General features: G+C 37.2%; 1 protein-coding gene across 1 annotated transcript in view; it reads right to left on the reverse strand.

Moving 5' to 3' along the window:
- Nucleotides 1-13,363, reverse strand: part of mast2 (microtubule associated serine/threonine kinase 2) — a 418,453-nt gene that overhangs the window by 36,899 nt on the left and 368,191 nt on the right. The window contains 3 exon segments of the mRNA XM_072574356.1: nucleotides 5,462-5,627; nucleotides 6,738-6,870; nucleotides 10,969-11,107. Coding sequence (XP_072430457.1) covers nucleotides 5,462-5,627; nucleotides 6,738-6,870; nucleotides 10,969-11,107 — 438 coding nt within the window.

Raw genomic sequence — 13,363 nt, forward strand, 5'->3', positions numbered from 1 at the left:
AAATCCTCAAACCACTCCATCTGCCTAGCCAATTTTTCAAACGAAATAAAGAAGGCTTCAACATCTTTCTCCTCAAGATGTGGCAGAGTTTTGACATATTTATATACATCACTACCTTCTCTTTCAATCTCCATCCTGTTAACTTGACTTTGCTGACTAAGTTGCAACTTCTCAAGTTCAAATTCTCTCTTGTTTTGCTCAGCTAAGAACTTTTCTCTGTCTGTTTATCTTCTAACTCCATTTTCCTCAATTATAATTTAAGGTTTTCTACCTCTACTGCACTTCTTTGTTTGTCTGACACACCTAAGTGTTTGAGTGATTCCCTTACAATTTCAGCTTGACTTTTGTCCTTGATTAAACCCAAATCTAATTTATTTGCTAATTCTAGAAGTATGGCCTTTTTCTTTCCTTCTAAATTTTCTTGGTAAATTTGAAAATCATCTTCAAACCCCAGAATCTTTGCCAATTTTAGGAAGCATTTCTCTCACTTTTAGTTTAATCAACTACAAGTCACTGAAATTAAACAAATTGACTCACCGATGTTTTATTTAAAGATCTAGGACACTAACTTGCAAGTGTTTAAATCTACTGGGATCTTACCTGTTCAAATCTCCTAACTGATCTGTCTAAACCTGTCCAAGTCATGGACCCGAGCCCCCAAACTGTTCAATTCCCAACGACAAGCCCCTAAACTGTTATGTCACGGGAGTTAACCCTCCTGCTTAACTTAAACCAGCAACACAGAAAAGATTTATCCCGTGCAGTTATCTATGAAAATTCGAGAGGCCAAGAACTATTTAAAGTAAAAATTAACAACTTGCTTTCTTAAAGAATAAGATGAATAATTAACTAACAACTATTTACAACTCCTTCATCTAACCTATCTTTTATCTTCCCTTCTATAATATTAGTCTGATAAAACCCCCGATTAAGATTTACCAAAATTCAACTTATCAAAACCAGCCAGATGTTGAATCTTCTCGTTATGGCTTCCTCTGTCTTCTTTTCTTCTTCTTCAGGATTTCTGCTTCACAAGTCACTGATCGATAAAGGCACCTTTAAGAGAGCTATTCTCCAGGCAAGCTGCAGATGCTGGGGGCTTGGCAATTCTCTCACAACTGTTCAATTTTCCTCAGTCTTATACCCCCAAATCATCGGATTGTGTCATTGGCTTTTAAGAATGTCAATATACTAAATTCAAACTTGATTGCAGTTTGGTGTTTTTCGAGGCATAAGTTAAACTGATTGGCTTAATTCAAATTTGTTTAGTCATTGCCAGGCAACTAGCTAATCGAGTTGTTCAACCAAATGTTACATTACAATTTGTTCAGAACACTTGGTGCTGTGTCAGGTAGTTCTGCTAGCTTTTAACTCTGTTAAAGGTATAGTACACCTACAGCTTCATAACAATAAACCACATAAAGTTGCCCCTTAAGTCCTTTTAAAATCTTTCCCCTCTCACCTTAAAACTATGCCCTCTAATTTTGTATTTACTCTATCCATGTCTTTCATGATTTTATAAACCTCTATAAGGTCACCCCTCAACTCCCACTGCTCCAGGGAAAATAGCCTCAGCTTCTCCCTATAGCTCAAACCCTTCAACCCCGGCAACAGCCTTGTAAATCTTGCTGAACCCTTTCAAGTTTCACAACATCCTTCTAATAGCAGGGAAACCAGAATTACACGCACTATTCTAAAAGTGGCCAAAACAATGTCCTGTACAGCCACAACATGACCTCCCAACTCCTATACTCAATGCACTGACTAATAAACGCACTCATACCAAATGCCTTCTTCACTACCCTGGCTACCACTCCACTTTCAAGGAACTATGAACCTGCACTCCAAAGCCTCTTTGTAAGGTCCCTAGGACCTTACCATTAAATGTATAAGTCCTGCCCTGATTTGCCTTTCCAAAATGCAGCACCTCACATTTATCCAAATTAAACTCCATCTGACACTCCTTGGTCTATTGGCCCATCTGACCAATATCCCATTGCACTCTGAGGTAACTTTCTTTGCTGTCCACTACACCTTCAATTTTGGAGTCACCTGCAAACTTACTAACTATACCTCCTATGTTCAAATCCAAATCATTTATATAAATGATAAAATTTAGTGGACCCAGCACCGATCCTTGTGCCACACCATTGGTCACAGACCTCCAGTCTGAAAAGCAAACCTCCACTGCCACCCTCTGTCTTCTTCACTTGAGCCAGTACTATACCTAAATAGCTAGATCTTGTGTTCCAAATACATATAAATCCAGTCCCTCAGGATTCCCTCCAACAACGTGCCGACCACTGATGTTAGGCTCACCAGGCTATAGTCCCCTGGAGTTTCCTTACCATGTTTCTTTAATACTGGCACCACATTAAGCCAATCTCCAGTCTTCCAGCACTTTACGTGTGGCTATCGATGATACAAATATTGCAGCAAGGGGCCCAGCAATTACCTCCAACCTTCCCACAGAGTTTGAGGGTACACCTGATCAGGTCCCAGAGATTTATATACCTTTATGCATTTTAAGACATCCAGCACCACATCCTCAGTAAAATGGACATTTTTAAAGATGTCACTATTTATTTCCTATTGTTCCCTATCTTCCATGTCCTTCTCCACAGTAAACACTGATGCAAAATACTCATTTAGTATCTCCCCCATCTCATGTGGCTGCACACATCGGTGGCCTTGCTGATCTCTGAGGGGCCCTATTCTCTCCTAGGTTACCCTTTTGTCCTTAATGTATTTGTAAAAACCCTTTGGATTCTGCTTAACCCTATATGCCAAAGCTATCTCATGTCCCCTTTCAGCCCTCCTGATTTCCCTCTTAAGTATACTCCTACTGCATTTATACTCTTCTGGGGATTCACTCGATCTCTGTTGTCTACACCTGACATATCCTTCTTTCTTATTCTTGACCAAAACCTCAATTTCTTGAGTCATCCAGCATTTTCTACACCTATCAGCCTTGGCCTTAACCCTAACAGGAACATATTGTCTCTGGACTCATGTTATCTCATTTTTGAAGGCTTCCCATTTTCCAGCTGTCTCTTTACCCGCAAATATCAACCCCCAATCAACTTTTGAAAGTTTTTGCCTTTCAAATAATACTGCCAAAATTGGCCTTCCTCCAATTTAGAATTTTAACTTTTAGATCTGGTCTATCCTTTTCCATCACTATTTTAAAACAAATACAATAATGGTCACTAGTCCCAAAGTGCTACCCTTCTGCCACCTCAGTCACTTGCCCTGCTTTATTTCCCAAGTGTAGGTCAAGACATGCATTTTCTTCAGTAGGTACATCCAAATACTGAATCAGAAAATTTTAAATTCCTTAATTCCTTAAACGCACTTAAATTCCTCTCCATCCAAGCCCCTAACACTATAATAGTCCCAGTCTATGTTTGGCAAGTTAAAATCCCCTAACATAGCCACCCAATTATTCTTACAGATAACAGAGATCTCCTTACAAATTTGTTACTCAATTTCCTGCTGACTATTCGGGGGTCTATTGGACAATCCCAGTAAGGTGATCATCCCTTTCTTATTTCTCAACTCCATCCAAATAACTTCCCTGGACATAATTCCAGGAATTTCTTCCCTAAGGACAGCTGTAATGTTATCTCTTACCCAAAACGCCACTCCTCTCTTGACCTCCCTTTCTATAGTATCTATACCCTGGAACATTAAGCTACCAGAACCTATTAAGCTTTATTATCCCATCAACCATAACAGCAATGTGTTTCACTTGTTTACCAGCCTTTAAGTATAGAGGTCTGTCCTGCCATTCCTGTGGTGCCTTTGGTGCCTTCATTTGTTAATACATCCCTTAGTATTTACATTTTGTACATAGCAGGATAACCTATTTGGTTCCAATTTTTCCAGACCTTTAATAATCCTTAACATTTCAATCAAATCCTCTCTCAGCTTTCTCTTTTCGGAAAGGGAGAGGCAGAGGGAAAGGCAGAGTAGACCAAGGGAAGTCAATCTTATATCGTACGTTCTGGGATCAATCATGTCACACTTTTCCACATCATCTGAAAATAACTGAATAGTCCATTTAAAACATTAGGACCCAAATACAAGATTAATTACAAGAAAATTAGCATCAAAAGCAGGAGAAAAGCTTAAAAAAAGGCTTTGTGGATGTCAAATGCTCTACTGCTGTTAGAGATTAAAACTGAAACCAAGTTAACGTTTAAAAATAGGTAAAAAGAGATTGATAAGGGAGTTGGTAACAAGGGGATATGGGAACAGAGTGGGCACATGAATTAAGACCACTGCTTGCCTGGAGGATTAGCATCACCTATCTCTTTACTACAATTTCAATGTAATTGTATGTAAAATTGACTATGTTATTCTAACAAATGGTTAAATACACTTATACTAAACTATTATTTCCAATACTTTAACAGGTTGTTAAAACATTTAAACCAGATTTATGACTTTATTGAAATAATGCATGAATTATTTTTGTATGTCAGCAATAACTGCACTTACTGGATAGATTACTCTAGTACAATTACAAAATTGGAATTTTCCTTGAATAATAATGAACAATAGAAAGGGGTTTTGATTTCCAATACAGAAAAACCATTGAGCTTTGAAATCATTGGTAAAGCAACAGCATTGAATATGTCATTGAAGGAAGCTGCCCAAGAGGAACAATGTCCATGGCATGGATTTCATCTTTCCTGGCACTAAGTCAAGGAAGTTTAAACCAGATACCAAGTCAGGGGACCTTCTGAACAATGTAGCAACAATATTGTCAGGCTGCTTGCTCTGCTTGTTCAAAAATATTCTCAGAGGCAGAAAGGCAAGAAGTTAAAACCACTAATAACAATAATTTTTAATTTAAATCTTCAGGTTGTGAATTAAATTATGACTGAAATAAGATAGAAGCTAAAAGATAAACTAACTTTAAAAGCAAATTTAAAAAGCAGGTAAAATTGTGGATTTCTGTTTTTACATCATAATGGAGAAATTTGGATTTCCATAAAATTAAAACCAGCTTGTCACTGCCAGTGAGGGTGCTTAACTAGTACCCAAGCTTTGAGTGCAGTTGAAAAACTTTCGTTACAACTCTTACTTTGCCATGGGTTTTGCAGCAAGACAAAGAACAATAAATTGGATTTCTTCTAACTGTACTGATTGCTGAGGGATTGCAATCTAAGAGCACACCCTGTTATGCAACATAGAATTACTGATAGCTCCATATTTCCATGATGGTCAGTGCACGTAGAGTCACACAGCAGAATCCTGAAGCTGCTGTCATTTTTCAGTGATGTAATAATGTCAAAGGCCAGCAGTTTCCCTGTCATTATCATCTCAAAATCAACAAAACTTCAGGATTCTAGGAGCAACTTAAGATTGAAGGATTTATTTGCTGCTTTTCACCAAAGTTCTCCATATATCTTAATTGGTGCAGAGAAGGCTGAAAATCCAAAACATTACTTACCACTTATCACTTGCCCAAACAGTTCCTCTGGAGTATCTCCAAAGAAAGGAACACATCCTACTAAAAATTCATACAGGATTATACCCATGGCCCACCAATCCACTGGCTTTCCATAACCCTGCCGCAATATCACTTCAGGAGCGATGTATTCTGGAGTTCCACATACCTTTGTCAAAATAAAAGATCTTGTTTGATAAAACTTATCTCTCTGTACATTTAAATCCTCATTCACAAAACCTATGGCTCAGCAAAATGAATAGAATATTCACTTCAGGTGATTTTCTAACCACTCATTTTTCGAAAATAAAAAAGCTCAATAAACTAGCTGATTTATTAATATTTTAAAAACATCACAAAAATGTAGCATACTATTCATTGTAAGAAGCAACAGTTGATCCTACAATATGTTGGAATATATAGGATTGGACATCTGATATATGGATAGTAATTCAGTGAGCATTTGACAATTGTCACCTGACAAGATAGAATTAGATTAGATTAGATTTCCTACAGTGTGGAAACAGGCCCTTCAGCCCAACAAGTCCACACCGACCCTCCAAAGAGCAACCCATTCCCTACATTTACCCCTGACTAATGCACCTAACACTATGGGCAATTTAACATGGCCAATTCACCTGACCTGCACATCTTTGGACTGTGGAGCACCTGGAGGAAACCCACACAGACATGGGAGAATGTGCAAACTCCACACAGTTACCCGAGGAAGGAATTGAACCTGGGTCCCTGGCGCTGTGAGACAGTAATGCTAACCACTGAGCCACCGTGCCGCTCCTATGATGATGCTTGACAATTTTCCAAGTAAACATGATCAACTAAAACTCAAAAGGAATAACCTGAAAACAAATTAACCAAATGAAAACTAATATTGCTCTAAAATTTCAGGTTGATTGCTTCAAGCAACACTTCATTCCGTACAACAAAGTGGGAGAATTTCTTAAAACAGAACAAAAATTGCTGGAAAATCTCAGCCGGTCTGGCAGTATTTATGGAGAGAAACCAGAGACAATATTTTGGGTCTAGTGACTCTTCAGAGCTGATTTCTTAGTGCTCGGTACATTATATTTAGGATTTTAAAAAATATATTGTTTCTCACTTAACTACTAAGTCCAAAGTTTTCTGACAGAAATCACAGGTGAGTCAACAAAATAGAGCTGAGGATATCATGGTGAGTTATCGTCATAACATGAGATGGAGTCCACAGTGATAATGCCACAAAAACAGATCAGTAAAATAATAATACTCAAAAATGTATTACCTGCTTGTCAAGAAATTCTCTTGCATCTTTTTCAATATGTCCTTCATATAGATTAGTGGTGAGGCTCATCAGACCAATCTTTGAAAGCCCAAAATCTGTCAGCTTGATGTGACCCATTGAAGTGATGAGCAGACTGTAAGGCGAAATAATTCAGTCAATATTCGAGGTAATATATACATGAAAGGCTTTGAAATGTACCAGATGATTGTGTGATGTTTTTTCTATAACAAAGGTCCAGAATCCTTCTAAAACTTCATGCTTTTCTCCAATTTAATTAATGGTGTCTGATTGTCAATTCTTTAAAATTGTCAGTGTACTAACAGACTTAGAATGAATGCATCAATAACACTTAGATACAGCAGATTAATTTCAAGACATTAACTTAACCTGAAGTTTGATACGGTTGTTATAATAAATTGAAGACAATGCACAAAACAATAATGATTGTTATGAATGCAAGATTAATGTAATTGAAACAATCAGAGGAATCCAGTGCTATATATTTAAATTAACAATGCTATAATATAAACCAGATTTTCAAAAATTATAAACAATGAAGTTCCAACATAAATTGTCTGACTACAGTAATTTGTTCAAGGCACAAATGTAAAGACAATATTGAACGTAATGTTCAATCATGCAACTCCTTTTTCATAAGGGAATTGATATTGAATGAACTGCTTTTATTTTCCACTATGTCTGACAGGCAGCATTCCAGTCTGATCTGAAACTGACCCATTTGATATGCATGGCAACTAGATTCACTATTTCAAAGAAATCTGGGCAAACTAAGTTGCTGAAGTAAGGAATAGTAAACATCTTTAAATACGGCATTTATGCAATGTGCTTATGCACTTTGGTATAAGAAATCTTGAACAATATGCATGGATGCACAATGGTGAACGTAGGAAGGTTTTGGTCAGAATTTACCAGCTATTTACTGGAATTTATGACAGTGTCAATGATTAACTAAAAACCACAATGCATCTCCAAGCTAATTTCAAAGACGGTAAGCCAAAACAAACTTTTTTCGTCTTGCGTAACTTATGACAAGGATCACTTTTTACAAAAGGTATACATTAGCAAGAATTAAGCAGAGGCTAAGAACCTTTGAGGGGATGTAATCTTGTGTTTTCAGTGTGGGTGTAGTGGCAGGGGAAGCAATTCCAATAGGACTACTTAGAGATAGTGAGGACTGCAGATACTGGAGAAGCCAGAGTTGATGAAGTGCCTCACTGGAAAAAGCACAGCAGGTCAGACAGCATCTGAGGCAAAGACAGTCGATGCTTTGGGCTTGACCTTTCATCAGGACTGGGGAGGGGGAAGAGAAATAAATAAGGGTAGTGGGACTAGGGGATAAGCAGTTGGGATGGTGATAGGTGGGCAATTGTGATAGGTCAATGGGAAGTGTGGAGTGGGTAAGTGGGAAGGAAGATGAACAGGTAGGTCAGGACAAGAGGGCAAAGCCAAGCCAGAGAGATTTAGAAACTGGTGATTGAAGAAAGTTGAGGAGCCAGGAATAGCCATTTGTGTCAAACTGAGGTGGAAGGATGAAGGGGGGCAAGATGTGGGTCAATAGACCTTCTGAGCAAGATCCAGAGATAGTACTTATGAGAAAAAGAGAAAGAGGGTAACTTAAAGAGAAAAGCCAACAGCAACACTTTTTTTTTTGGAGAGTAGGAGAAACTGGAGTCTGTATTTTGGGCAATGGGAATTAAAGGAGAGAACTGGTGCTTTATGAGGGGAGCCTGAAAATAGGAACAGGAGAATGAGTGTCAAGATGGATTTTCATGAAGTTTTGCCCCTCATCCATGAAGTACTAATTATTTCAAGTGATCAGATGTATCTGTGGAAAACCTGAAACTACTCTTCTTGATAAGTACTTTCAGACCATCTGAAACATCAAAATAATTGAAAACATGTTGGTGCATGTTATTTACTTTTATTGTTATGCAAATACAAATATCTGAAAGTCTCTTTTCCTTAGAAGAAAACAGTATTACTTTTGAAATAGTGCACATTTTTGTTGTATGAATAAATACACAAGAAAAATAAGCATGTACTTCATTTTTTTTGTGTTTTGCAAAATGAAGTTAATTAGAATTTTGAATATATTTCCAAAATAGTATTTTCTCTCTGCAATTGTCAATCTTGAAGATGAAGTACCAAGACCTCAACATTTATGCATCTACATGAAGCTATATTATTCCAAAAGACAGAAAAAAACTGTATTGTTGAATACCTGTCACAACCTCAGACACAGAAAAGTATTTTGCAAACAATGAACAATTTGCAGTAAAGTTATTGTTGTAAAGTAGGAAATGAGCTGCCAACTTGAGATCAAACAACAATGAGAAAAAAATGATCATTTTGATCCTTTCAGTGATGTTGGTTGATAGATAAATATAGGGAACTATGAGGAATTCTTTTGCTCTTTTTGAAATAGTGCCATGGAATCTTTACATCAACCTGTGGGGGAAATGGAGTGTCAGCTGAACATCAGTCTGGAATACAGAGCTCTGACACTGCAGCATTCCCTCCTTACTGCATTGCACTATTCAACTATATTAAATACTCAAATACCTGGAGTGAAATTTGAACCTACCAAATCCTAACATTTTCTCAATGTCCTGCTACTACTTCCTTAGTAACAGATTCCAATATTTCACATTTTCCCAATGACAGATGATGGTCTATAGTTTCTGGCTTTTATTTATTTATTCTTTATTGCCATTCCAAATGGAGGAGCTGTGTCTTGCTAGGTCATTTCGTGCACAGGTCAGACTCGAACACTTTGCTGAATTGGTCCTGAAGTCACATGAAGGCCAGACCTGGTAAAATTGACAGATGCCTTTTCTCCAAGTAGATTAGGGAACCAGATTAATTTTTCTGACAATCAATGCTAGTCTCATGGCCATCAGTACTGAAGTTAGCTTTAATTTCAGGGTTTATTTTCATTAACTGAATTAAGTTTGAACTCATAGCCCAAAGCATTAGCCTAGTACTGTGGATTAACAGTCTAGCCTCAATACTATTATGCCATCATCTCCCCTTTCTGACTCCTACCTTTCTTGAATAGGAACATATGTTGGCAGTTTCACAATCTGTGGGCAACATTCCAGAATTTCAGGAATTTTGCATGATTACAATCAATTTCTGCAGCCACTTCTTTTAACAGCCTTGGTTGTGAGCTATCAGGTCCAAACAGCAAGTCAGCTTTTAGTCCTTTAGCTTTCCATCACCTTAGCTTATTGCTTTTCTGCTGTTATTGGGATGCTTTTAATGCCCTCTACTTGAAGACAGATGCAAAACAAAATTCCTTCTTCTCCTTTTTCTCTCTTATTAATGTCCTAGTCTTACCACTAGGAAACCAAAGTTACTTCGGTTACTCACCTTTTTATATATTTGCAGACGCTTTTATTTTATGACTATATACTCTCAAATTCTGATTTCTCTCTTTTAAAAAAAAATCACTCATTGTGGAGTTCTGAGTTCCAAAAAAATTGAAAGAAATTACACCCATAAAAATGACTTGCTCTGGGAAAATGTGTCCCTTACCACATTTCGTCCCTGTGCACGAAATGTGGTAAGGGACAACATGAACAGCCAGCTCTTTATTCACAATACAATATTAAGATTCATTTAGTCAGGGTCTAAATTAAGATACAAGCCACTCCCTGAGTGTATCAGATTGCCCCAAGGATGGAAAACCATATTGGCACTCAAGTACTTGGGCTATTTTCAGTGGATGAAAGAATTTAAAAAGCATATTTCATAGAGGTCCTTCATAGCTTTCATACAATAACTAGAGAAAGACTATTTGCTTTGGTTGGACTGTCTGTGATAAAGAGTGTTCAAGTTAAAAGTGATATCACAAGGATAGCAAGGAGAAGGGTTTGGAATTTCTTCAAAGAGTCAGTTGTTATGGACTGGTTTGCCACAGGGAGTGGTTGACAAAGAGATCACTAAAACCATTAACAGTAAACTGGAAAAGTGCTTCAAGTAGATAAATGGTCCACTTCAATGCTGTAAATCTTTATTGTTACAACATATTCTTTAACAATTGTATTGAGAACCCAAAAATATATACTTGTATTGTTATCATGTAGTTGTTAGGTAGTGTGCTAACTTGTAGAATTTGTAATTGTAAGCATCACCCTAAACCATCACTAAAGTACGCCAAATCTAAATTATTACCCTGGCAGTAATTAGTGAGTACAATAGTTCATACTTGTCTGGCTTGAGGTCTCGATGAACAATGCCATAATTGTGTAGGTATTCCAAAGCCAACACAGTCTCTGCAAAATACATCCTGGCCATTTCAACAGGCAAAGCACCAATATTCTTCAATAAAGTTGCACAGTCACCACCTATTGTATAAAATGCAAAAAAGGACACATTTAAATGCATCATTAGTTATTAATGGTAGAAATCTGATTTTAAAAAGTACTTTTAATGAACAACATAAATACCATAAAACTTTACACATTGATCATGCCTCCAAGTTCAACATGTTTTAAAGTCTGTGACACTGTATCTTCTATCCCACTATCTTGGGAACCTAGACTGGAGAAGTTCTTTGTTTCCATGCCTCATTTTCAGGGACTACTTCTGAACTTTCAACTTCTGAAATTATCAAAATGTCAATCGTTCCATTGATATTAATACTGCAGTAGCTGGTTTCAGGAACTGTGGTGTTAAAGGTTTGGCTCAGTGTATCAGTTAGTTATTGTAGTGCTAACTGATCCTACTGGCTAACACTACTGCAATCAATCTAATAATTGGCCTAACAGTGGCAAATTAGATAGTGAAAAAATATATTTGAAAACGTGTAAACATATTTGTACTCTTAACTTAATGAGGTACCACCTTCTCTCTCCCACTCCCCCCCCCCCACCCCCCAAAAAACCAGCCAACTCACTAGCAGTCAACCACTTTACAGAAAGCCCTTGGGTAATCAACTTAATGACGTCACACTATGACTTTATGATACAAATTAATGTATTTAAACAAATCTTCAAACTCATGAGGAAAATATCTGAGATTCTGTGGATATTTCATTTTGAGAAACAATTTAAAATTCTTACAGCACCCCACTAGTAACAGTCTGCAATCCTGAAAATGGTCCTTATTCCTACCATATTCTTAGTGTAAATCAATTCACAATCAATACTAGTATATCATCTCTAATCCCATGCACTCTAATTTTATTTACTAACTTCCTAAATGGGACATTATCAAAACCAACATAGTCATTTGCTCTCCTTTGTCTGTGCTACAAGAACCATCCTCAATAAACTCTAACCAGCTTGTCAAACATGATTTCCCTTTCATAAATTCCTGCTGAGTTAGCATGAGTTTACCATTCTTTTCTGAATATTACATGATCTCATTTATTACAATAGATTCAAGCATTTTCCCTCCTACTAACACCAAGCTAACAGATATGTAGTTCTACACTCTCCCTCCGCCTCCCTTCTCTAATAGCGGGATTATGTTTGCCACCTTCTAGTCAGTAAGAATATTTTCAGAATCTACAGAATTAGCATAACTGCCAATGTATCTACTATCTCTACTTCAAGCAACACTCATCTGATCCAGAAGATTGATCAACCCACATTCCAATTAATCTTGCAAGTACTATCTTTTTATTAATGCTAGTTTCTATAGCTCTTCAGTTACAGTCTCTTGGTTGCCTATCATTTCTGTGAGATTGTCTGATCTTATTCCATGAAAACAGGCACAAATTAACTGTTTAGTTCCTCTGCCTTTCCCTGTTCTCGCTAATATATTCTTCTGTAGCCATCTGCAATGGGCCTACATTTATCATTGCTAACCTTTTGCCTATTGTTAGAAGCTTGCACAGTCCTCCTTTATATTCTGCAGTGACGTATATTTATATTCTTTCATAATCAGTTTCTTGGTCCCCCATTGCTGGATCCTAAATAGTTGCCAACCTTCAGGCTTGCCACTATTTCTGACATTCTTGTAAGTCACTTCCTGTTATACAACACAATCTTTAACTTCCTTCATCAACTACAGCTAATTCACCATTCCCTTTTGATGTTTGTGCCTTAGGAATGTATATCGATTGCAGACCTTGTAGTATTTCTTTAATTACTAGCCACTGCTTATCTGCGAGCAAATCTCTGTGCATTTAAAAAAAAATTCATTCATAGCATGTATGTGTCATTGGCTGGGCCAACATTTATTTTCCATCTCTAGTAGCTCTTGAAAATGCGGTCGTGAACTGCCTTCTTAAACATCTGCAGAGTATGTATTTTCCCAATCCATCATAGCTAACTTGATCCCCCACCCTCCGAGTTTTCTTTGCTAGGATTTAAGACCCTAGTTTCAAACTAAACTATTTCAGATTCAAATATCACATAAAATTCTATCCTATTAAGGTCCTGCAAACCATGGAACATCTCTTTCAATATGTCAGCTGCCAAGCAGATCAATGATATTAGTTTACATTTAGATCAGTTTTGAATGAGCAGAAGCTGATCTTTGGCCAGATCTTGTTACTTGGTTTACAAATTCGCAGCTCAGAGGAGATAGTATGGAAAGTCCTTTCACTTGCATTACTTTCTAGGTGTCATTAGGTGCCAAATGCGATAGTAAGT

This window comes from Chiloscyllium punctatum, chromosome 7 (assembly GCF_047496795.1).
Source record: "Chiloscyllium punctatum isolate Juve2018m chromosome 7, sChiPun1.3, whole genome shotgun sequence".
Taxonomy (NCBI): Eukaryota; Metazoa; Chordata; class Chondrichthyes; order Orectolobiformes; family Hemiscylliidae; genus Chiloscyllium; species Chiloscyllium punctatum.